The sequence below is a fragment of the Rattus norvegicus genome, chromosome 1, assembly GCF_021556685.1.
Source record: "Rattus norvegicus strain SHRSP/BbbUtx chromosome 1, alternate assembly SHRSP_T2T, whole genome shotgun sequence".
Taxonomy (NCBI): Eukaryota; Metazoa; Chordata; class Mammalia; order Rodentia; family Muridae; genus Rattus; species Rattus norvegicus.
The window spans coordinates 256448756-256474876 of NC_141534.1; the positions used below are offsets into that span (position 1 = coordinate 256448756).

The 26121-nt window shown below is 44.2% G+C and overlaps 1 protein-coding gene across 1 annotated transcript in view; it reads left to right on the forward strand.

Annotated features, from left to right (window-relative positions):
• Nucleotides 1–26121, forward strand: part of Scd3 (stearoyl-coenzyme A desaturase 3) — a 35558-nt gene that overhangs the window by 5256 nt on the left and 4181 nt on the right. Inside the window, 4 exon segments of the mRNA NM_001432549.1 lie at nt 8961–9243; nt 20669–20799; nt 22184–22389; nt 24653–24885. Coding sequence (NP_001419478.1) covers nt 8961–9243; nt 20669–20799; nt 22184–22389; nt 24653–24885 — 853 coding nt within the window.

The following is a 26121-nucleotide window of genomic DNA, read 5'->3' on the forward strand; positions in this document are numbered from 1 at the left end:
CTACTCTTACTAGATCATAACTAAAGATACCTATATACTTTAACCTACATTTCTCACATGGCTGGTTACCTGTGCATGGCAGGTATAATGTGTCCATGTGTCTGTCTCTTCGCTTCTTTTTGGGCTCCTCTCCCTGTCTCCTTCTCTCCAAGAATTTTTTTCTCCTCTCAATGTCATACCTCTATTTCCTGCCAAGTCATAGGCCACTGGGTTTTTAATTGACAGGCGAGGCATCTGTACAATACAAAAGATGTTCTCTCTACAGTACTTCATTGACATTTTTATATACGTGTATAATATGCTGATGACATCCCCATTACCTTCTCTTTTTACCTATAGCTTTATTACCTCATTCTTCCTAATCAGTCCCCCTTCTAATTCTAATTTCATCTCTCTCTCTCTCTCTCTCTCTCTCTCCCTCCCTCTCTCCCTCCCTCTCTCTCTCTCTCTCTCTCTCTCTCTCTCTCTCTCTCTCAGTGTGTATGTGTGTGTGTGTGTGTGTGTGCGTGCGTGCACATGCACGTGTGTGTGCCTGTACAATTAGTTTAATTAGAGCTGCTTATATGAGCATGGGTGAGGGGTCATTTACAGGAACATGGGCAATTACCATTGGCTTACACCAGTGAAGAAAATGCTACCCAATAACCATTCACTGCTAATAGCTCCTCAGGGAGTAGCATGGCCTTATGAGCTCCCCACCCACAGCAACTATTGACAATTCCTGTAAACATATACCTCCCCCCGACACACACACACCCACCCTTTTTCTTTACATTATTAAGGTCAGTTGAGGCTCCCTAGGGACTTGGAAGGAACTTAAGCTCCTTTAGGCTTTTTTTTTCTGTCTGTTGGGTCATCTGTTGGGATGTATTAGTGTCTTGCTGGCCCTGTATCAGGTATGACTTGCCTTAGAAGTTCTGAGGGTATTTACCTCTACAATGACTCTCCTCTGCAGAATGTACACCAACTAGACTTCAACCTCTGGAGTCTCTTTAGTATCTCTGAACAAGAGGATGGGTGACTTACTTGAAATATAGGATCCTTTCAGAGGTGTCTCATCACCCTACAGGAACTAGATGACCTGAAACAGAGATCAAAACATTGGCTCTCCTCTTACCTTCTTTATCCCCATGGGTTCCTAAGTAAGGTTGTGAACCACCCAGATGGGTAGTCAACAGTAGTCTTCAAAAAATTTTTAGGGAATTTTATGTATTATGTATGTGTCTATATGTGGGTTATGTGAATGTGTATTCAAGTGCTAGTAAAGGCCAGAAGAAGACTGGATGCCCTCGAAGGAGATGTCAGGCTTCTATAAGCTCCTGATATAAGTGCTTGGAACTCACAGTCCTTTGAAAGAGTAGCAAACACTGTGTCTTGGAGTTTCTACTGCTGTGACAAAAGATAGTATTATTAATTGGCTTAACATGTTATGCAATCATTTGACCTGATCCTGCCTTAAATTTGTTGAGCCAGTCGGCTGGGAGACAAAAGCCAAAAGGGCTTTGTTTTAAGCTGTCAAGTTTTAAATCTTAAATTAGGAAGTTGAGGAAGTAGCGGCCATGTTGAACATTGGCCACCTTTTATTACCTAGCCTTGGCCCCTCTCCCTACTTGCCTCTCAAGGAGTCTATGTAAATTATTCCTAGTCTCTGTCTGAGGAATAATTACCTCCATAAGTGAGAAACGGGGCATTAAGATTGGCTCTTATAGAAAAGGACAGTTTAGAAAGCCTTGGGCTAGATAACCTGAAAATAAGATTTAGTTGGCTGTCGTGGTGCATGCTTTTAATCCCAGCATTTTGGAGACGGAGGCGGCAGATTTCTGTAGATTGGAGGTTATCATGGTCTAGCAGAGGCTAGCCTGAAACATAGTGAGATCCAGGGCAGCCAGGCCAGGGCTATAGAGACCCTGCCTCCTGAAAAAAAAAGTAAATATTTGACATACATGTATCTCATTACAAGACGTTTACCACTCAGACACAGCTTATAGCAAATTGAAATTCTTTTTTTTTTTTCGGAGCTGGGGACCGAACCCAGGGCCTTGTGCTTGCTAGGCAAGCGCTCTACCACTGAGCTAAATCCCCAACCCCGCAAACCGAAATTCTTTATTCCAGCTGGCTTCGACTACGCTCAGGTACTCAGGCCTGACGTGTATCATTAAATGTTCAGAGCATGGGTTGGGGGTTGAAGGCAAAAACCAGATCTTGGCGTCTTGCTTCTGCTCCTTCTCAGAAGCAAACAACTTAACAGAAGCTAAGATAAGTAATTAGCTAGAGGGAGTTCCTACAAGCAGGCAGTCTAACAGAAACTAAGATAAGCTAGCAGGAACATCTTGGCCTAGAGGTTTCTAGAACAGAGGGGTAATTTGCTATAGAATTCCCCATCAAGGAGATTAAATTCTAGACAAACCTGAAATGGCTTCAGCAAGAATACAAAATGGAGGAACCTCTGCCCTGTCTTGCCCCGTCTCAGTCTTACCAGGCAGTTCAGCATATCACATCTCCATCTAGGACCAGATATAAGACTCAGAACCCAATATTTGGTTTGGTTGGTTTTGGTTTGGGCCAGTAATCAGAATCCTGGAACTTTAGTCCATGATTTTACAAGCTACTTTAAAGAGGGGTCCAACCACAATGACCTCCATTACTGATATGTAAGTGGCCTCCCAATACTACCCAGATGGCTTTCTTTCTTATACCAGAATTCTAGGGAAAAGCCTCATCTCTAGGGGTCCCATTATATAATATATAATCCCCATTTTATAACCCTGGCAGGAAGAGCTATATTCTAAACACACAAAAGTATCCTTCCCTTACCCCCAAAGAGTTAAAAACTTCCCAAGAATCCCATGCTGAGGGAAGGGAAAAGTTGTCTTCTAGGAAGAGATTTCAGTGTTGACACTGAGGGGTACCAGGGAAGATCACACTTGATTTGGGCTGTTTAATTATACACAGTTCTTTCCTCCTATTTAAATATAATCTTCGTGTCAAAGTTCACAAAGATGGACTGGCGTAGCTAGGCAAGGTGTGACTGGATTTAGAGCCACAAACTGTGTCCCAACAAGCCAGGTTCAGCTACCTATTCTCAATCAACTAATTAAAAGAATCGAATGAACAGTGAGAAGCAGAAATTGGCATATATTCAAGGCAGCCACACTGGGACGAAGATCAGGAAATCCAGTGACCACTAAGCCCATTGTCAGAGTCGTGATATGAGGTTGACGTTTAAAGAGAAGGCAAGAGATATGGGTGATTAAGTAGTTCTGGTCACGGTGTAGCCCTGCCTGCCACTGACCCAGCACTGCCCTGACTCTGGTCTTTCCTGAGGAGCCTGAGAAGGTTGGCACTGTTGGAAATCCCTCCCCTGTCTTCAAGAAAAGTTCTGCTTGTGGTTGGCTCCAGGCTTGTCTTTTGCTCCTCCCAACATGAAATTCCTTGGGAAATTCCTTTTCCTTGGGTGCTTTGCTTCAACAAGCCCTGTAGCCAGAGCTGGGGACACAAGTGCCTCATTTCCTACAGGCATGGTATTACAACCAGACCCCTTCATTTGTCTGTCTTCCCTATAGGGCCATGGCGAATAAATCTCCCTTCTCTGCTTTTCCTTCAACTGTCTCTTCAGTAGGCATCTTGGGAAATGGTGGTCACTCCTTGATTGTTGGGGCTGCTAGAGCCTATGCTTTTAATCTAAAAACCCTGATACCAACTTTGGCAAGCCAGGCAAGAGAAAAGACACCCTTTGAGTGTCCCACATACACAGCAAGTCAGTCCTGGGTTGAGAGAGGAAACCAGAGGTGTCTTACCTCTCCATTTGCCCAGCACTGGCTGGTTTTTTTTTTTTTTAAACCACTGCTCTCCCCGACTTCAGGGTGTGGGTCCCCTTCTCTTGTCAGAAGTTTTTCCAGGTTGTTTGGCTTCATTCTGAGCTGATTTGAACTTCTGAGGTTTGTTCAATGGGAAGGCAAGGGTGTGAGAACATACCCAGAGGTAGAAGAGAGCTATAGTTAATAATGGGGTGCAGATGTGATTGGGCCACACCCATTACTGTTCAAACACCCAGGAGATGGGTCCCAATTGATTTACAATTATATTTGCTCTTATTATAAGCAAGTTCCGGCATGCATGTCTGCTGATAGTCCACACGACACATTAAATCCTGAATAAATATCAGGGCTGTAACCCACCCTGAATAGTTGAAGGGAGCCCATTTGGGTCTCTGGGAGAAATGCCCCTCCCCCAAAATAGGTACAGAAGGATGTGAGCAACCCATTGGGTAAAACAGTATGAACCCAGGAGGCATCTGACTCACCAGCTTGGACCCAATTGCCTCGATAGCTGCTGGGTTATTTGGGACAGGTTGTTTAAAAAAGAAAAAGAAAAACTGGCTAGCATTTAAAGTAGCCAGGATTTTCCCCTTTGGCTACAAGCCTCTGCCTAGTTTCACCCGCTGCTGGCCCCCATCTCACACTCAGCTGCCAAACTGCTGTCAGCTGCTAGACCAGCAGCTGGCTCAGACAGAAAGGCTGCTGGGATGGGCTATCTCAGCCAGCCAGCACGACCCATAACTCTCCTCCCCCCCCCGTTACACCCCGAGATGTAACTGTGACTCTCTTCCCCTCTTTGAAAGCTCTCCCTACTTCCCACCTCACACCCCCCCCAACCCCTTACTAATTTCTGTGGATATTCCAAAGGAAACACATACATCTAAATATTCAAATCTAAGACCAGAAGAATGAAAGAAAACAGATGACATTTGCCTTCTGCATGTGGGTACCTGGGTTGCCTCAATCAGAATTGTTCTTTCCAGACCCCTCTATTTACTTGCAAATTTCATCATTCCGTTCTTCATAACATCCGACTAACACTCCACTGTGCTAAAGTACTCCATTTCATTCTCCACTCATCTGTTGACTGACAGCTAGGCTGTCTCGATTTTCAAGATACCGGGAGCAGAGCAGTAATGAGCATGATCAACTATCTCTGTAGTAGGATGTACATCTTTGGGTATATGGCTGAGTAATATAGTAATATAGAGTAATATAGCTGGATCATGTGTCATACCTGTTTCATACATGTGTCATACATGTCATAGCTTTTTTTTTAGATTTTCTTACTTATTTTATGCATATGAGTACACTGCAGCTGTCTTCAGACACACCAGAAGAGGGTATCAGAACCCATTACAGATGGTTGTGGGCCACCATGTGGTTGTTGGGAATTGAACTCAGGTCCTCTGGAAGAGCAGTCAGTGCTCTTAACTGCTGAGCCATCTCTCCACTGGTGTCTAGCTTTTTGAGGACTTCCACACTGATTCCCATGGTGGATGCACCAGTTCCCACTCCCACCAGCCAGTGAATGTGTGTTCTCCCTTTCCCACATCCCTGCCAGGACTGGTCATCGTTACTTGTTTGTTTGTTTGTATCTTAGCCTCTCTGATTGATGATAGAATGGTAAGATGAAATCTCAACGCAGTTTTAATATTGTATTTCTCTGGCGGCTAGGAATGTTGGACATTTTAAAAATTGTTCTTAAGGATTGATTATTATTTCATGTGAGTTGTCTGTACGTAACATATGCACCAAATGCATGCCTGCTGTCCACAGAGGTCAGAAGAGGGCATCGCATCCCCTGGAACTGGAGTTACAGATGGTTGTGAACTGCTATGTGGATGCTGGGAGCTGAATCAGGTCCTCTGCAAAAGCAACAATTAGTCTTAATTGCTCAGACAGCTCCCCAGTCCGTGTCAAACGTTAAAAAGAAAATTCTCAGCCATGTGTATTTCATCTATGAAAACCTTGTTTCATTCCATGCCCCACTTTTTTTTTTTTCTTTTCTTTTTTTTCGGGGCTGGGAATTGAACCCAGGACCTTGCGCTTCCTAGGCAAGCGCTCTACCACTGAGCCAAATCCCCAACCCCCCCATGCCCCACTTTTAAATTTGATTTGTTTAACTTTTTTCTTCATTTATTATTTTTTAGTAATTAAGGGTCTATGTTCTCCTAGAACTTAGTAGGCGCGTGTACTAGGCTGTCCTTGCAGTCAAAGAAACCCCCCTCCCCGCCTCTCCTCCCAAATACTGGGATTAAAGACAAGCTTTAAAATGCTTTGTTTTTGAGTTCTGTGTATATTCTAGAGGCTAACCCTCTGTCAGACCTGTAGTTGGTAATGATTTTCCCTGACTGTGGACTGCCTGTTTGCTAGAAGACAGTGGCCATTGATGTATAGAAGCTTTAGTTTCATGGTGTCCCATTTGTCAATTGTTGGTCGTAATGTCTGCACCACTGCGGGCCTGCCCAGAAAGTCCTTTCCTGTGCCAAGTTCAAGTGTATTCCAAATTTCTTTTTCTCTCAGTCTTAGGATATCAGCTCATAGGTTGTGGTCCATGATCCGTTCAGAGTTGAGTTTTGTGAAGAGTGAAGGATAAGGATTTTCATTTAGCTCTAAGTAACTATCCGATTTGACCAAGCACCATTTGTTGAAGATGGTGTCTTTTCTCAAATGTGTATTGTTGGCCCCTTTGTCAAAAATTAGTGGCTTTAAGGTTTTAGACTCATGCGTAGATGCTCTTTTTATTACTGTAGCTCTGTAGTCTAGCTTGGAATCTGGAATGGTGATGTCTCCAGCAGAGTTTGTTGTTTTGTTTATGTTTATGTTCTATTGTTATCCAGGACTACTGTCCTCCTCCTCTTCTTCTCCTCTCCCCCATCCTCCCCTCCTCCTCCCCCTCCTCCTTTTTCTGTTCCCATATAAATTTAAGACCATTTTTCTGTGAAGTATTGCTATGGAATTTTGATGGAGATCATGTAGAATTCTCTTGGTAAGATGGCGATTTTCACAACATCAATCCTACCAATCCGTGAGCACAGGAGGTCTTTACATCTCCTGGTATTTTCTCTAATTTCAGTTTTCAGTGATTTAAAATGTTCATTGTACTCGTCTTTCACTTCCTCTTCTGAGGCTGTTGTGGATGGTATTGTTTCTCTGATTCCTTTCTCAGGATACTCGACATTAGTTTATAGGAAGACTTGCGTTTTAAAACAAAACTCTAAAACATTTAATCAAAATGGTTCTAATAAAGCCCTCTTGAGTTGTTGGTCAGAGTTGCTCAAAAGACTCCTACAACATTCTAAGCTATTGCTACTGCCCTTGATTGCCTCCTGGGAAGGGGGGAAGCAAGTCTCTATTACTAAAGACACCATACACTTCATACACAGGGCTCAGAGGCCTATGAGATGTAACTGACTCGAAAGCCTCTTCCCTGAGGAGTAATTTCCATGGTACTGAATGGTGACATGGAAGCTTCCAAAGGACAGAAAAAACCAATGTTCCTGTCTCACGATGACACCTATGAACCACAAGAATAACCAGCATAGAGTACTAACCCTCAGGATAGTATTGGCACACATGTCTTGGTAGTAACCAATAATGCAATAAGAGAACAATCTTGCCTGGTACTGGCAACTCAGACAACTAATTGCCCAGGACCACTGAAGTCATGAGTCTTGGAGAAGAACCTACAACTGGCACTTTACTAAACAAATATAATGCCTAAGTACATTCTAAATATTTGCCCTTGTGCCCAGATATAAGTGTAGTCCTCACACACCCCCATCAAGGAAATCTCTCTTTGCTACAGATAGAGACCATTACAGAAAACTACAACCACTCAAAATACAGAGTTACAGAATCTGGTTCCAAAGAATACATCTCTTAATGTGGTAATGTCCTTACACCTCTCGGAAGCCCTCTTGAAACACAATTGCTTACAGAACTTCTACAATGCAACACTCTTACACTTTCCCATTTTTTCTGAGTTCTATTTGAAAAAGAGTAACTTTTTCTTTTCTCTATTTTTTCTCCCCCTCTCCCTCCCCTCCTCTCTGTTAGCACCCAAAACCCTAAACACGTTTGTCCAGACAGTTGTTTAGCCTTTTCCCTTATTTTCTGGAGCACTCAACAACACTGCCTTCCACCAGGAAGCAACTTGCCAACCTTGTTGCTGAACATTCTTGCTTTCTTGGACCCTAACTTGGGGCCTTCTCTCCCGTCTTCTCCATCTTCCTCCTCCTGGTAGCTGCTGAGATTTACAGCCTGTCTGCTTTGCTGTTTTTCTTTCAAAATCTAATAAAAACAGTCCTTAAGTTTCCTTTTGTGGCTACTTTCAAATTATTTCATTAGCCATACTAAAACTCAAAGGGGAACCTCAATTTCCATAGTAACAATATGGCCACATGAAATAAATCTCCTGTCTCATGCTCTTCACAATGGCCTCTTTAATTGGTATGCCGGGGACAGATGGCAGATGACCTAGCCTGGCTTGCTGGGGGCTGCTAAAGCTTTGGGTTTGATCCTAGAAATTCTGGTGACAACTCACATTGCATTTGTCTGTTCTGCTGGGAGCTAGTACAGGAATTCAGTCCAAAATTTTCCCTTTAGGGCACTGGAATCTTGTGTTGGTGCTTCCGGGATTTGTAGGTGTCTTGTAGGTGAGGGAGAGACTGTTGAAAAGGCCTGGATCACTGTTTCTAACTTGTACTGCCATCAATTGATTGAGATGTGGATGGCATTTTGGACACTTGGTTCTAAAATTTTTGTTTCACAAGCTTTAAAAAATAGGGGTTGGGGATTTAGCTCAGTGGTAGAGCACTTGCCTAGCAAGCACAAGGCCCTGTGTTCGGTCCCCAGCTCCAAAAAAAAGAAAAGAAAAAAAATAACCTGGTTCTGTCTGTACCTTTATGTATACATGTGACGCTTTCTTTGGCTTGCCAGTGATATAAGAGGGTCACTCCTTCCTCGAGGTTTGACAACCAATCTATACAGTTTCTACTGACTTCCTCTTCCACAAGCCCTTAATTAAGCTAGACCCTGGAGTAGGGGTTGGACCTTTAATGCACCCTAATGCTGTATGCCAGAAAGAAGTGTCTTCTTCTGCAGCCTGCTCTCCTAATTCACTCTTTGTCTTCATAGATGACTCCTTCATACACAACCACCTCCACCATCACAGAGCCTCCCTCTGGAGTCATGCAGAAAGGAAAAGAAAAATTAAAGACTCTGCCCCTCTACCTGGAAGAAGACATCCGTCCTGAAATGAGAGAAGATATCCACGACCCCAGCTACCAGGATGAGGAGGGGCCCCCGCCCAAGCTGGAGTACGTCTGGAGGAACATCATCCTCATGTCCCTGCTGCACGTGGGAGCCCTGTACGGGATCACACTGATCCCCTCCTCCAAGGTCTACACCTTGCTCTGGGGTAAGCACCTTTCTTCGTTCTGGGTCAGTGAGCGTCTTCAAGTTCTCCCCTCTCTCTAATGAAGGGGATCTTACAATGGGCAGTGTCCCGTCTGTGTCCAGGTTTCCCTAACCTTTTCTTGATAATCTAACGAACACAGTCAGGTTGGATTAGGAAGCAAGAGTGTCTGTTTTGTTTTCTTCCTCTCTCTCTCTCTCTCTCTCTCTCTCTCTCTCTCTCTCTCTCTCTCTCTTTCTCTCTCTCTCTTTCTCTCTGTCTCTGTATCTGTCTGTGTCTCTCTGTCTCTCTGTCTCTCTGTCTCTCTGTCTGTCTCTGTCTCTGTCTCTCTCTCTCTCTCTCTCTCTCTCTCTCTCTCTCTCTCTCTCTCTCATGAGGCAGGCTCTCATGTGGCCCTGCCTAGCCTAGAACTCTCTCTAGCAGAGAATGACCTTGAGTCTGATTTTCTGGGTCCACTTCCCGAGTGCAGGCATTAGAGTGTCCATCAGCATAAATGGTTTGTGTTGCTTGTTTGGTTTTTCAGAACCTCACTGTGTCACCTAGACTGTCTTGGACCTCTCTATGCAGATCAGGCTAGCCTTGAACCCATGGGAATCCTCCTGCTTCAGCCTGCTGGGATTACATCCTGTGCTTAAGTAGCACATTTGGCAAAAGTAGCGTGGGGTGTTTTGTTGGTTGGTTGTTAGGGCATAGTAGACAGGTCCTCTACCACGGTGTTGTATCTTTAAATATCGGGAGTACTTTAACAATTGGGAGTGCTGGGAACCAAGCTCTGAAACCATGTGCGGGACTCACTGTGGGGTAGCAATGCAGCACTGAGGTAACCCCAGCCCTGGAACAAATGTTTGTATCACTCACTTGGTTGCCTGTCCCAGCCCTTCCTTCCTGCCACAGGAGAGCCAGGCCTACCTAGAGGGCATGGGAATGAAGTACCATAGCAGCTGCATGAGCTACACGCTGAGCCTAGTCAGGGAATGGGTCAGTGTATACTGTAAAGGAGGAGAAGCCATTGAAAAGGAAAATTACTAAAAAAAAAAGGGGGGGGTCGGTTATCCTTTACAACCCTTCAGACCTTAGCCCCTGGCCACACCAGGCTGGCTTGACCTGGAAGAGGGGGAGGCAGGCTCCTCTAACACACAGGTGTGCAAGTGTGTGGCTCTGCTGCTCCAGGTAGGTTGTCAGGGTGAGGCACATGCCAGTCAACAGATGCTGTTCAGATATTTACGTTACAGAGTGCTTCATGGTCTAGCCTCTATCCAGCCTTCAGCTGTCCCTTTTTCCTGATACCATAGCATGCCATGAATCTAACTCTGGTTGTCTTTGCTCTCTACCACATCTTTTCTTGGCAGAGATAGGCCATGTCAGAGAATAAAGCCTTGAAGAAGGCTTCTCTGGTCTACACAATTCCTGACTCTAGGAGCTCTGTGAACCAGGAGCTCCTTGCTCTCTCCAAGGGATGGTGAGCCCATCATTCTTTCCTAGATACTCTTAGGAGGTTTGGGGGAACAGCATCAGATGTGGGGAATTCTTAGACAACTCCCTCTGCCATTCTTCCTCCCCCTCCCTCCCTCCTTCCCTACCCCCCTCATCTCTTCATCTCTTCATCTCTTCATCTCTCTCTCTCTCTCTCTCTCTCTCTCTCTCTCTCTCTCTCTCTCCCTCTCTCCCTCTCTCTCGGAAGTATGGTATAGAAAAACTGGCATTATCCTGTCTGCCCCAGAGTTCTTCTGTCTTGTAGGTGGTAGGATTTGGATTCTTAAGCATTGTCTAAGGAAATACACCCAATGCCCCCAAGGAAATACTACTTAGGAGATCCCTTTCCATAGGGATCTTGGGTCTTTTTAGTTACCTATTGAGGCAATGATACACTTCAGAACCAGAAAGACCGGGAGTGAAGAGATTCCCTGCAAGCTCCCTCTCCAGCCTGAGTCTTCCTTACAGGCCCCATTCAGTTCTCTGTGTTTGACCAAATCACCTCAGCTTGGCTGGCATCAGTTGCTACTGCAGTGAAAGGTTTGCCATCCAAACACAGGACTTCAATCCCTGGCTTCAGCACCCTGCCCATTAGTGTGTGCTGTGATTTTGTAAAGAAACTTGACACACAGAAGTTGGCTTGGTAAATTAACTTACGCTTGTCCTTGCCCTCTGGTGGGCAGATTGGGTAGCTCATAGAATGATGGTTGTGAAATGTGGATTACAAAATTCTTGCCTTCAGGATCTTGGTCCCAGATGAAGTTCTCTCCTTCCTTTAGGTTTTAGAGGCTTTTCTTGTTTTAGCCCAAAGAAAAGTGCATAATTAGCACCTGGCTATACACACGCCATTTTTCTGACTTGGAGATTTTGAAAAGCTTTTCTCTCATTTGAGAACCACTCAGTAGAGCCCTCTGGACTAGGATCTCTCTGACAAGACTGGGTTCCCAACCCTCACTTGAGGGGAAAGCTCTGTCATCATCAGTGTGGACACTTAAAATCTTTCCCTGGGGACAGGGAAAGGACCCATGTGACCTAAGCCATTGGCAGAATAAGAACATGACCCAGTGTCACGAGGACTGTCACTCTGGCTCCCCTGTTAAATAGCACTGTCTATACTCTGAAGCCAATGTGCTTGGTGATCTGCAGTGTGAGCAGATTCAGACACGTTTCCTGGTACTCTGGCTCTGCTCTAAGCCTCCCTTCCCTTTCCTCCTGTGTCGTCGGGGTTTGCTCTCCACTGGCTTCTCCATACAGGCACAGTCAGATCCTCTTCATGGGAAGACCTCGATCACCACAGAGTCAGAGGCTGCAAACCATCAGAGGCCTCATCCCAGTTCAGAAAGATACAGTCACCCTTCCCTAGGACAGACACCCTCTCTAGAGTTGTCCTGGCGGCCCTAAGGAAGGACCAGGATGGCACACAGGAGGCAGAGGAGAGGAGGAAAGAGATCACTTAGAAAAACTGTTAACTCTTGATGTGGATGGACACAAAACAGTTAATACAATGTTTGGTGTCTCCAATCTCGGCTAAGTTCTGTGGCCCCAGAGGTTCTATGGTTCCCAGATGCCCACTAGGGTACTTTATAGTGTGTCTAACAAGGCCTCAGCCCCACATCCTAGGAAGAAATCTGAGGAACAGATGAGTACACTCAGTGTCCACTCCCCATTAGAGAGACTGATCTTGTAGGTTTTGAGTCGGGGTGCTGTGTCCCTAGGAAGTGTATGATATGACTGGGACTGGATCAGTGCTCTGACCCTGGATGAACACTTAGCTTCTAACTGCATCAACACACTCACCCAGACAGTAGATAGCTACAGACTGTTGGTGTTCAGAAATTGCCACGCAAACGTGAGCACTGATCTCAGTTAAGCAAGAGCAGTTTGTGGAATATGCACCTTAATACTGGTCAGATCAGGGACACAGCTTAGCATTATCTGAACTATGACAATAGGTATCTTTTTCTGTCGGCTCTTACAGGATAAAACCACAATGTGTTCATACACAGGTACAGGAAGTGGCGCCCGGTGGTCAGCTCTGACTCAAGCCATTTCAGACATAACAGTTCATATTGACCTTTGATTCGATGGGTCCTGTGTAAAGCTTTGTGGAATTTCTTAAGATTAACAAACCTCATAGAGAACATTCAGGGCATCCAGAACAAAACAGGGTGTGTGGCCAGCATGTCCTTGCTCTGAGCCTAGTCACTTCTCTGTGTCAGTGACTCGCAGGCATGCCACAGCAACAATATGAAATGGCTGGCAGGCATGGAACAAAATGGCTACAGCTATGGGAATTAGGGGTCAGACCATAACGCCCCCTCCCCTTATTGAGTTGTCCCAGTAAGTCAAATCACTGACTCAAACATTTTCTTTTCTGAGGCCAGGAGGACAAACTTTTATATCAATCTTTGTTGGTTTTTTGTTGGCTTAAATATTTGAAATTTTGATCTCCCACCATAAGTGTCACTGCTCTCATGCTGGCACACCTTGCTATGCTCATGCCTGTTAGGAGGGGCATTAATATTGGAGCTGCCCTGACCAACCGGGAATGGGGTAGAAGCCTCAGGGGTTCCTAACCTTCTCCAGGAAAATAGTATACCAGAGGCAATAGATGCAAAAGTTAGAAGTTTCAGTGAGGCTAGAGGAACTGAGACAGGGAGTTAGTCCTGAGGTACAAGCAAACTAAGTACTTTACTAAATAGTAAGAAGAAACTCCTGCCGTTAACATCTGTACATTGTCCTTCCTCGGAGAGGGAGAGGGTTTAACATTCTGTTGGGACCACTGATGTCTAAGACCCTGTCTCTGATGACCTGCACTCTCTGGTTGTTGAACATCATCCCAGGTCCAAACAATTCACATAGGTCAAAGGTGAGGGTGGGAGAACATAGGCAGTGACGTTAGTAATTAGGCTCCCGTCTGTGGGTCTAATCAACGTTCATATGTGTTGAACTGGAAAATGTACCTCAGCAGCCCAAGGCAACATAAAATAGAAAACCAGTGTCCAGTCTTTTACCAGTCTGATTTTTAACAGGTTCTGTGCGTGTTGTCTGACAACCCATCCATGGTCTAAGTCCAGATGTTTTGGGGAGGGGGAAGTAAACTTCAGATAAGAATGATAAATGTAGGACTGGATACCATCTATTTTCACAGCCATTGGGGTGGCCAGGATCACAAAGTGGGGTCCTTTTCTGTGTGGGCCCCGTGGAGCTCCTTTTTGTCTTAGCATCTCAGCCTGTGAGGTGGGATAATGGATAGATGTCATATCTTTCCTCTGTGACTGCTTCCTGCTGACATTAGGACATTGTCAAAGGGGCCCAGGACAGCTGAAATGCTAGTCAAAGGCTGGGCAGTAGGGCATTTATCAGAAGCATCCGCTTAGCTGATCCAGCTGAAAGTCAGGGAGTAATCCCTTTGGCTGGACTCATTAACATCAGCTTTCAGCCAGTCCAGGGTTCAGCAGCTCCCCAGGTGACCGCTGGATGGAGTCTGTCAGCCAGGTGAAAATCTGCTGGGGACAAATATAGACTAGGGACAGAAATTAAAATTGTCTAGTAATTGGAGAAGGTAAGGAATTCCAAGACCAAGGGGAAATCTCATTTTCTAGAACAGGCAAGCGAACGTATCTGCAGTCCATTTGATGTGTGGCAGATGGGTCCGAGTCTTAGGACTCCCGATTCCCTGGAGCTTATGTAAACTTCAGTTTACAAAAGGATGCACATTAGTGTTTACCATTGTACTGAAATCCATATTTTCGGGGAAAAAAAAGTAGTTAGCAGGTAATAGACTCATGCCTTTCAGACCTTGTAATAGCTGTAGATTTGGGGTAAAAGGCATAGAACATTCTCTCCTCAATCCAGAGCGTTGGATGCACAGGTTAAGCATACATGTTTTAGCATGATGAGAAACATCTTTAAGTTTGTATTCAGAAGACAACCAAAGGGAACTAAAATCACGAGCTCGTGACTGAACTGTGGGCTGCCAACATTCCACTAGCTTATCAGAGCTCCATTGGTCAACATTAAAATTCTGAACATCGAAAGAACAATAGCGTGTGGGGGGACACTAAACGTTTCCTACTTTTATTTTAGATTGTCTTTATACCTCTACAACTTGCAATTATATATCTCAAATGTCTTCTTAGATTCTCAAATCGTAAGCATCTTTTTAGACTCTCCAACATTTATAATTTGTATGTGCCAAACTTCAACATCTTTTTAAATCATCTTCCAAGTTTTTTCGTATATCATCTAACCTTCTTCATCTGTATTATCGATTTCAATCATTTTTAGACCTATAAACAGTTTTTTCAGAACTTGAGTTTTAAATTTTATATTTTTTCCATCCAATAACTTATTATGAGATACAAGCAGTTGATTATTGAGAGCAATCATTTAATATGAAGCCCGAGAGCAAGGCAAACACGATTGCCCTTTTCTAAAAAAATTTTTTTATCTTTATTAACTTGAGTATTTCTTATTTACATTTCGATTATTATTCCCCTTCCCGGTTTCTGGGCCAACATCCCCCTAACCCCTCCCCCTCTCCTTCTCTATGGGTGTTTCCCTCCCCGTCCTCCCCCCATTACCGCCCTCCCCCCAATAATCATGCTCACTGGGGGTTCAGTCTTGGCAGGACCAAGGGCTTCCCCTTCCACTGGTGCTCTTACTAGGATATTCATTGCTACCTATGAGGTCAGAGTCCAGGGTCAGTCCATGTATATAGTCTTTGGGTAGTGGCTTAGTCCCTGGAAGCTCTGGTTGGTTGGCATTGTTGTTCATATGGGGTCTCGAGCCCCTTCAAGCTCTTCCAGTCCTTTCTCTGATTCCTTCAACGGGGGTCCCGTTCTCAGTTCAGTGGATTGCTGCTGGCATTTGCCTATGTATTTGCTGTATTCTGGGTGTGTCTCTCAGGAGAGATCTACATCCGGTTCCTGTCAGCCTGCACTTCTTTGCTTCATCCATCTTATCTAATTGGATGGCTGTATATGTATGGGCCACATGTGGGGCAGGCTCTGAATGGGTGTTCCTTCTGCCTCTGTTCTAAACTTTGCCTCCCTATTCGTTTGCCCTTTTTAATAACCTAGTGGTAGATTACCTTGAGGTGAGGAGCTGGTTGCCTGTTGGTTTTTTTGTTTGTCTGTTTGTTTTCTTTTCACTGTTAAGCTGTCAATGTGATCAGAGATCTGAAGAAGGATAAGTTGTAACCTAGATGTGCCTATGTATCAATTAAAATGACAGAGAGTAGTCTGTGTTTTATTATGGAGATAGTTAACAAGCTGGGCTCTCTATGGCACGGAGGTCAGAGGCACTCTTTGGTCATGAGGACTTTTCCTGTGGAGGAGGGACATAGGAGAGATTGATCTCACCTTGAACTAATGCAGTGTGTGGCTATCAATTCTCCAGCTGTCCTCTGTTTATCCACAGTTCAGGCGAGGCTCTGACAGCAGGCAAGGCAGTGGGGCAGTTATACCCAGTGGTTATTGAACCATAGTCCCAGTGGAGTGTCAATGTGTCTGTATCTTCTTGGAGACCTTAGAAGGTCACTGTTATGATTTTGAGAATTTCATTAAATGCCATATTCAGCAAATCTCTGACTGGTTTGAGCTGGTACATACCTAGCATATCTGAGTTAAACAATCTTTGTTCTTAGCTTTATTTTTTATTTTTGTTTGCTCTAAATTGTACCTTACAAACATAAAACAGGAAGCTAAATAAAGCTTTAACCTTGTATTTAACTATATCAGTACTCAACATGACTTGAAATGTATTTCTGAACACATTAAAGGATTTGATCATCTTCAAGGTTACTGACATCAATCCCTGTTAGGTTTGAACCTTAAAAACTACAGTTTTGAATTGAAGCTCTTCTAGTATCTAAGTAAAAGTTTTTTTAACCCATAAGCATATTCCATAAAGAGACTAGGAAGACTTTTGACCTTTATCTGGTAGAATATAAGAGAACATAACAGTTTCCTGTATGATTTAGTTTCCTGTATGATTTAGTTTAAGCTGAAGCCACTGTCAGGACAGGAAAAGGTTAACAAGTTGGGGAAATGGCAAAGACCTTGGCTAGTTAGGGCTCTTATCAGCTTGGCTCAGCTCCTTTGGCTGAAAGGAGGGGACTGCAGGAGCCTTGCGGAAGCTCAGGAACTGAAAGGAATTGGGAATGCATTTCATGAGCCAGTGATTCTTAACCTTTTTGATATTATAAACCTCTAAAAATTTTTAAATGAATGAATTCCTTAATTTCTATTCCTGGTATCATTACCATAATTTACAGAGAAATATGTACCTGATATAACCAAAAGAAAAAGGCAAAAGTACCACAGATAAAGAAAGCTCAGGAATGTATATCATGTATCTGACGTCTGATTTCATTAATTAATAGCTGGTTTATTTTATTTTCAAACAGTGTCTATGAGCAAACAGGGTTTCCTGTTTCAGCTGCACTAACTTTTCAGACTATGGCTCATGGTTCCTTCTTGGGCTGATTTGTACAGTTTCTCTAATGCACTGGGGATGACTGTCTCAAAGTAACCTGCAGCTTTCCTGACAACTCCTCGCTCTCTCTCCTGCTAAGAACTGTAGCCGTTTCGGTTGCATTTTGAAACCTTCTGCTACTGTATCCACCATCAGACCATCCCAGCATCATAGGGACCGGCTGAGCTTTTTCGTTTTTCATCATAATTGTCCCCCGCCTTCATATCAATAATGTGATGATGGCTATTGTCCATTGTAATTTCTAAAGCTATTACAGTTTTCCCATCACCTTCATAGTTATTTTCATTAAAATTTCCTCCTTCATTGTAACCAACATATACTAACAAAGACATTCCAGTAAAACATTCAACAAAATTTAAAATGTCCCATGGCTTTATATATTTAATTATAATTTTTAACAGTTCCTTTTGCAATATCAAAATGAAGCATTTTTTTTTTAAAGAATGAAGTCACACAGCGTAACCATAATTTTTGGAAGACAAAGACAAGTTCTAACAGTGTAGCCATAAGTTTAGAAGCCAAAACCATTTTTTCAACAGGTTAAACAGAAACCCAGTGTTCCTAAAATAAATATCAAGTACATTGTTTTGTGGTTAGGAAGTTTGGCTGTCAGCAAGAAAAGTCCTTGAATACCAATGCAGGAAGGTGCAGTTTCATTAAAGAAACATTGTTTTAGGGCTGGAGAGATGGCTCAGAGGTTAAGAGCACTGACTACTCTTCCAGAGGTCCTGAGTTCAAACCCCAGCAACCACATGGTGGCTCACAACCACCTGTAATGAGATCCAATGCCCTCTTCTGGTGTGTCTGAAGACAGCTACAGTGTATATAAAAATAAATCTAAAAAAAATGTTTTCAATACTATCTAGGACAAATTGCATAAAATATTATCCCAATTTAAACAGTATCTTCAGAGACACAGCTCATGCTGTGTGTTGTTGCCCACCTTTGTGTCTCCAAAGCTAGAGGCAAAACCAAAACAAGAAAAGGAGCTGCTCAGGTACAGGAAACTTACCTCCTCCTGGACAGAGCTGCTTGGTGGCATTCACTAACAACGACTGAGGAGTGTTTAGAGATAATGGGTGTTTCCAGGCAGTGAACCAAATGTTGGGGTTCAGGAATCACCACACAAACCATATGAACATTGAACTCACGTAAGCATGAATAGGTTATTAAATGCACAGTGCAACATGATACTGTCAGACCAGGGACATAGCTTAGAATTGTCTGACCTATGACAACATGTATCCTTTCCTGTCAGTTCATCAAGGATAAAGACACAGAAACCACAGTGAGTTCATAGCCATGTACAGGAAGCACTGCCTGGTGGTCAACTCTGACTCAAGCCATTACAGACATAACAGTTCATATTGCCCTTTGATTTGATGGGTCCTGTGTAAAGCTTTGTAGAATGTCTTAAGATTAGGAAACCTCAACGAGAACATTCAGAACGAGACAGAGTGTGTGGTCATCATGTTCTTGCTAGATGCCTAGTCACTTCTCTGTGTCAGTGACTCACAGGCATGCGACAGCAAAAATATGAAATAGCTGGCAGGCATGGAACAAGGTTATAGCTATTTTGGGGAGGCGGGGAGGGTGTCAGACCATAACAGAGACTAGCAGCATTTTCCTACTCAAATATGCTGAGATAGTTAGATGGTCTTCAAAAAAACATCAATGATCTGTAGAATATGGCATTTAAAGATGTTTTTATTAATTTAATACTTTTTTTGACAATGAGACATGTTAGCTTCTGGCATCATCCCCATTCTACCTCAAAGAAGACAGTGAGCATTGAAGTCCCTCCTTATGGAGTTGGCTTCAAATATGGCAAGCTAGCCACTGGGCAAGAAACTGGCCTTGCCTCAACTGCTGCAGTCTTCAGCCCAAACTCTGGATAAGTAGGACACGAAGAATGTCAACTGCTGGACTCTGCCAAGACAAGACAGAGAAGTCCTTTATAGTTCCTGTTTCACAGGAAAATGTCAGCTATGCAGCCAGTAGGCTGAAGAGACGGACGTTCCAACATTGCAGAGGAATCTCGGGGGTCTGTTCAGGCAGCCATCTGTCTCTGTAATTTCTATAGTTTTAGAAGGTGCTTGTTCTGCAATCCTGTTTATTCGGGAAGTATATTTATCCTTCTCAGGTCTCTGATGGGGTTGAAGACTAGATAGTTATAGTCTCACAGTTAAGCTTAAGTTGTTTAGGATTGAAGAAAATGTTTTTAAGATCCAAAAAGATGCTTTTAGGTTAATAAATGCAGGTTACAATAGAAAGTGATTCAGATATAGAACTCTGGACTCACCAAGATAGGAGAGGTGGTAGAGGATTTTCTCCAAGGTTGCCAAATGCAAATGGACTGGACATTGTGAATGTAATTCTTTCCATAGTATATAGTTTACTGGTGTTGCTAAAGGAGTCTTTTGTTTAGATAAAAAGGGAGAAATGTTGCCAGATATTTGATTACATTGTGTACGCCAAGATTGTGAAATGCAAAAACCTTGGGCTGTGGTTCAACCCTAGCACGTACCTTTAACCCAAGAGCTTTCTGTAAACAGGATTAACTAGAGTCAAGGATGAGACAAAATATGGAGCAAGTAACCAGTTGACAGGGAGTGAACATAAGAAAGCCCAAGAAAGAGAAAGGCGGGTCTCTGGGGTGAAGGGTATTTAAGACAGCGTGGAGAAGGAGAAAGAGCTTTTTCCTTCTAGGACGTGGATAGAGTAAGGTCAGCTGTGTGCTTTCTCCCCCTCTTGACCTATCATTGACTGTCTTTGAGCCTGTTTACAGAAAGCTCTTTGGATTAAAGGTGTGTTGCAGGGCTGAGTCACACCACAACAAGATTTCTCCAGTTTACAGTCTTGAGGGTCACAATGCGATCGAATATCCTGCAACATAGGATAATGTTAACCATCAGCGAAGCTTGAGCCTCTGTATAAACAGGACTGTGTGCAGGACTGACTTGCTCTGAGACCCCTCCTACAAGGCTGAAATGCTGCACTAACAACAGGTTAAAAGTCATGGCCCCATGTCCCATGAATCTCCCCTTCAACTGAGGTTGAGCTCTGATTGCTATTTTCTAAACATTCTTAATTATGGGTATTTAGGTCTGGGGTAGTTGATGAACTTGAACCCCTTGGGGAAATGATCTGAAGGTCAAAGGGCATAGAGCCTAGAAAAGTATTGCTGTGGTCTGAAAGCTGGATAATGGTGTGGTCAATGCCCACAACCTGTGTTCTTTGCAGCATCCTGCCTTTGTGGCCTGGGTCTTCCTGACTCACGTCCATTCCTAGGTGGAGTGGTTGGAGATGATGATTTTTTGCATGGCTGAATGCTATGATGTCTCAAAGTACAACCCATAGACGCCTTCAATCCCAAAGAAGCAGACTCTGGTATCCGGATGGTGTTCTTGGACACTTACCAGTTGACTGACTCCTCTTTTGTCTGTCCCAGCAGCATTCATCTACTATGCGATCAGTATTGAGGGCATTGGAGCTGGAGTTCATCGCTTGTGGAGCCACAGGACTTACAAGGCTCGCCTGCCCCTGAGAATCTTCCTCATCATTGCCAACACCATGGCTTTCCAGGTAAGACACTGGTGCCATTCTTTCTCTGCTCTGTGGATGATCCGAAGCAGAGTGGCTGACATTAGAACCCAGAAAGGTAGTCTTCATAAGTGCATGCTCAGTATAGAGATCCCCACAACATGGGACATCTTGGGGTCATTGAGAAGGGAAACAGGATGTTGATAGAACGAATTCTCTGGGCATAACTCTTTTTGAACCCTAAGTTCCCTGGGTTATAATATAGTCCGGCTGCGGTAGTCCTTTGGTTTAAAGGACCATAAAATATCATCAAGCCACTGACTATGGTTCCCTAAACACTCAGTCAATGCTAACATCATGCTTTGCTGTGGCTGTCTTTGAACTCTACTATAATAGGATGTGGGGTGTGTCACAGAAAAAAGAACTCTCTTGTTCCGGGTAGTAGGAGCAGACATGTCCGTAGTTCCATGTGCTGGACACTGGGCCAGATTTGACACAGATTAATTCCTTAAGTCCTCACAACCAGGATGCCAGGAGGTAGGCCTTATTGTTCCACCCACTGAACAGATGAGGAAACCGAGTCACTGAGTCATTAAGTAACCTGATCTTGTTGTCCTATCAGGGCTGCCATGATGCTCAATGGTGCTCACAGCAAGTTTATAATGGATTGACTGTAGGAAATTAGAAAAGGGGCCCTCACCTAGCCACAGGCTTTTCCTTACAGTATGAGATTTGGCTTGGAAGATAAGGGGAAAATGCTAGAAAACTAATGCGTTGATTTGCTTTGACAATATCTGAGGCTCTCATCACGTGTGAAATCACCCCATTCTGACAATGTATATGGTGAAGGATCCCAGTCTATATGTTTAGAGGACAAAAAAAAAAACACATTAGCACATTCTTGAAGGAATGGATAAAGTTCACAAAAGCCCAGAGGTCATTCAAAAATGTGCTCATGCTCCTAAGTCCTATGCTGGTCCTCTTGGGTTATGTATCAACCCACTTGTGATGGCAATGACACAGAGTTTTTGCAGCTTTGCAACAGAGCAGAGCCTTGAAGCCCAAGGCCATTTGTTTTCCAATCTCTCTGCCCCCAATCAGACACCTTGAGAGGAACTCTCTCTCTCATGTTTCTTTTGTAAAGAGACCATGTTCTATGCTAATGAAACTCTCTGAACACTAATACCCGCCTTCCATCTACCCATCATGCAACCATGGGAAGCAACAGTATTCTTTTGTTCTGGGTCTTTGAATTGCTTTTGCACATAAGCCTCAGGGGCAAGTGTGCAGGAGAAGGCATTGCAGGGCCTCATTGAGAGAAAGTCCCCAGGACTCTGAGAGTTGAACTGAGAGTCACAGCTAGGCCCTTGCATGCCCCCAGGAGGACATCTCTTCTCAATACTGGGTTCCTCTCTCCTGTTTCCAGAACGATGTATATGAATGGGCCCGGGATCACCGCGCCCACCACAAGTTCACAGAAACACACGCCGACCCTCACAACTCCCGCCGTGGCTTTTTCTTCTCTCACGTGGGTTGGCTGCTTGTGCGCAAACACCCGGCTGTCAAAGAGAAGGGCGGAAAGCTGGACATGTCTGACCTAAAAGCTGAGAAGCTGGTGATGTTCCAGAGGAGGTGCGTGTAGGGGGATGGGGATGGGGCTTGGGAGGTGGGGTTTCAAGATCTCATTTCTCTTACGACTTAGAAAAGCTGAATGAGGGCTGGAGAGATGGCTCAGTGGTTAAGAGCACTGGCTGCTCTTCCAGAGGTCCTGAGTTCAAATCCCAGCAACCACATGGTGGCTCACAACCATCTGTAGTGAGATCTGGTGCCCTCTTCTGGTGTGTCTGAAAACAGATATAGTATACTCATGTATAATAAATAGATAGATAAGTAGATATTTAACAAAAAAAGAAAAAAGAAAAGCTGAATGAATTTCCAAGTTTATCTGCCCAATAGCATCATTTCAGCCAAATTCACCTGTAAATCCCAGCACAGGAGAGACACATGCAGATGACTTCTGTGAAGTCCAGGCCAGCCAGAGCTACACAGTGATACTCTGGGGACTGAAGAGCTCACAGTTAAAAGCACTTCCTATTCTTCCAAAGGACCCTAGTTCAGATCCCAGTATCCATGTTGGGTGGCTTACTCCCACAACTCCCACAACTCCAGCTCCAAAGGATCACACACTCTGTTCTGGCCTTCAGGGGCACAGGAACACGTGGGCCATTTACGCCCACAGACATACACGGATACACATCAATAAAAAATAATTTTTAAAATGTTTTTTAAAAAGCACATTGGTTAGGTTGTGGCGGCACACATATCTTTAGCCCCAGGGTTTGAAAGGCAAAGGCAGGTGGATCTCTGTGGGTTTGAAGCCAGCCTGGTCTACATAGTGAGATCCAGGACAGCCTGGATTTATATAGTAAGATGCTGCTTCACAAAAAAAAAACAAAAAAAAAAAAAAAACCCAAGAGCAAACAGATCATTTTAAACCCTAGTTATTGTTTGGATGTCCAAAGTCATGGAGTGTTGCTCTGTTCCTCTCTCTCTCTGAACTGATTTCATTAAACCAGCTAAACGTAGCAAATATTCACTGACCAAGGATATTCATAGACACAATGAACTCAACTTAGTCCTTACTTTCTGGGAGATTTTAGCATATCCCGGAGAAACCATGAAAGAAAGCAAACTGCTGTCTATACTGTGAGAGGCAGAAAGGGTCAGAGGTCACTTAGGGAGAACAAGACAGGCTAATTAAAGCGCAGCCTCAGAAACAATAGAAAAGATTGTGTACAGACCCAAAAGAGGAAAGTGAGTTAAAGCTTTATGCAGGATCTAGAAAGAGTCTGTTTCCTTGACCCACAAAAGATATGACAGGGAAAAAGGTAACACAGACTGATGTCATCAGCAGTGCCTTAGTCACCGATAGGATCAAGGTGATTGACAATGAGGAGTTTATTTCTCCAACAATGGGTGGTTCAAAAACAGAGCTGTGCTCTCAAGAGGCCACCGTCAGGTCAGGCGAAGAAGACATGGCGCCAGAGAGGTGAGGGAAGGACACAGCCAGGAGAGAGGATTCACTTTAGGAAAGGAGCACAAGAAGGAGAAAGCTGAATGCAGGTCCTGCCAGTGACTGGAAAGTTTAAGACATTACTGCTAAGGAGACACGAAACCATTCTCTCAGGAATCAGGATCTGTTCTATGCAGAAATGAGATTGGGGGCTGGAGGGATGGCTCAGTGGTTAGGAGCACTGACTGCTCTTCCAGAGGTCCTGAGTTCAAATCCCAGCAACCACATGGTGGCTCACAGCCATCTGTAATGGGATCTGATGCCCTCTCCTGTTGTGTCTGAAGACATCAACAGTGTACTCATATACATAAATTAAATAAATCTTTAAGAAAGGAAGGAAGGAAGGAAGGAAGGAAGGAAGGAAGGGAGAGAGGGAGGGAAATTGGGATAAAGCCTCCAGAAGGACAGAACCTGCTGGTGGTCAGGCCCGACAGAGGAAGCTAGAAGGAAATGGAAAAATATAAAAAACCCATTATATTCTCATAGAAAAAACGGAGCTCAAGGGCAGGTGTCAAACAGCGCCTCAGCACAGACTGGGTGAGAATGGGGTTTGGTCTTGATTTGTTGAGTAAGGTACCACACCCTTCTGTGAGTAAGAATGGTGGAGCCCTTGCTCTATTAAATGGTGGGGTTATTTTAGGAAAATCTCTGCCTCACGCAGACTTTTCATGAAAATGATGGCACTCTGTACTGAGAAGGTTTTTCACCCCATCCCTGCACTCACAGTGTAAGAGGAAGTCAGCAGCCCCTCCCAGTGACAATAGCCAATCCAGATTAGGATGAGAGTTCTCTTGGGACTCAGCATGTGATCTCTCCACGTAGGTACTACAAGCCCGGCATCCTGCTCTTGTGCTTCATCCTGCCCACGCTGGTGCCCTGGTATTTCTGGGGTGAAACTTTTCTACACAGTTTTTATGTTGCCACCTTACTGAGATATGCCGTAGTGCTCAACGTCACCTGGCTGGTGAACAGTGCCGCCCACCTCTATGGATATCGCCCCTACGACAAGAACATTGATCCCCGGGAGAATGCCCTGGTTTCCTTGGGGACTCTGGGTAAGTTAGACAGCAGTCTATGGTATTTTAACGTTCAGTGGTCTCCTTATTCCGTGCGCTTCGAGGAAGACCCGAGTCATCTGTTCTTAAAGGCACTTAGTGTCTCATGTCTTCCATTGTAAAACTCGGGATTGCAACCTTGGGGGAAACATGAGAGTCAAGCAACACATTTTATGTAAGAGGGGAAAGGATAAAAAAAAAAAAGTCCTGCCTTTGATTGGAAGTTAAAAAACAAAACAAAACAAAAGCCTTCCAAATGAGCGTTTCTCAAGTCATCTCTGATTCATTTCTCCGGGCTGGGCCATTGCTGCTTGGATTCATACACAGAACAGTAGGCTCACGGAGAACACAATAACCTAGTCATGCCATGCGAAGGAAAGGAAAAACAAGCATGGCTTTGTTCAGTGGACTTAAAAGTGAGCCATTCTCATACTGGCTCCTCTCCCTGGTGTGGTTTTATGAACTTGCACCCCCATCCAAGATTCAGGGACCACCACTGCCACCGCCGCAGTCGCCGCCACCGCCAGCACCACCGCCAGCACCACCGCCAGGCATGCACTTCCGGTTCACCAAGGTTTAAGTAAATCAACTTCTGACAGAGATGTATTCTGTGAAGGAAGCTACCATGCACTCTCCCAGCTCCAGCCTTGTGGTGACTATGCTGTCCTAGGTAGTGGCCAGCATCGTGCTCTGTCCCTGTTGACATTCCTGACATTCCCTCTCTGCCCCTTCTCTCTCCTCTCTGACTTCATCCGCTGCTCTCCTGTTTCCTGCCATTCTAATCTTCTGGTGTTGTCTTCTTCCTTTTCCTCTCCCTTCAGTTTCTCTCTCTCTCCTCCGATCTCTCTTCCCTTTTGCCTTCAACCCATTCTTCCTGAAGAAATCACAGCCTTTGTGCAAGTACTCGGTCACTGAACGCCATCCTCGAGCCCTGTCTGGTTTTCTATATTGTGAGACAGGAGCTCACTAAGTAGTCTAGGCTGGCCCTGCACTTACTCTGCGGCTCAGGGTGACCTTGAACTTCTACCAATAAGCTGCTTGTCTGGTTCTTTTATCTTTACCTTAGAAATACAGTTCTTCTAATTTGTGCTGGTGAGACCCCTCCTGGGTCAGCCTCCAAAGAGCTGGGAATACAGGCAAATACCACTTAAAAGTGGACAAATCCAGATGGCAGTGTAAAGGAGTTTGCCTGTTTTGTTATAGCTCATTATATATTTTTTAAATGTTTTTTGTCTG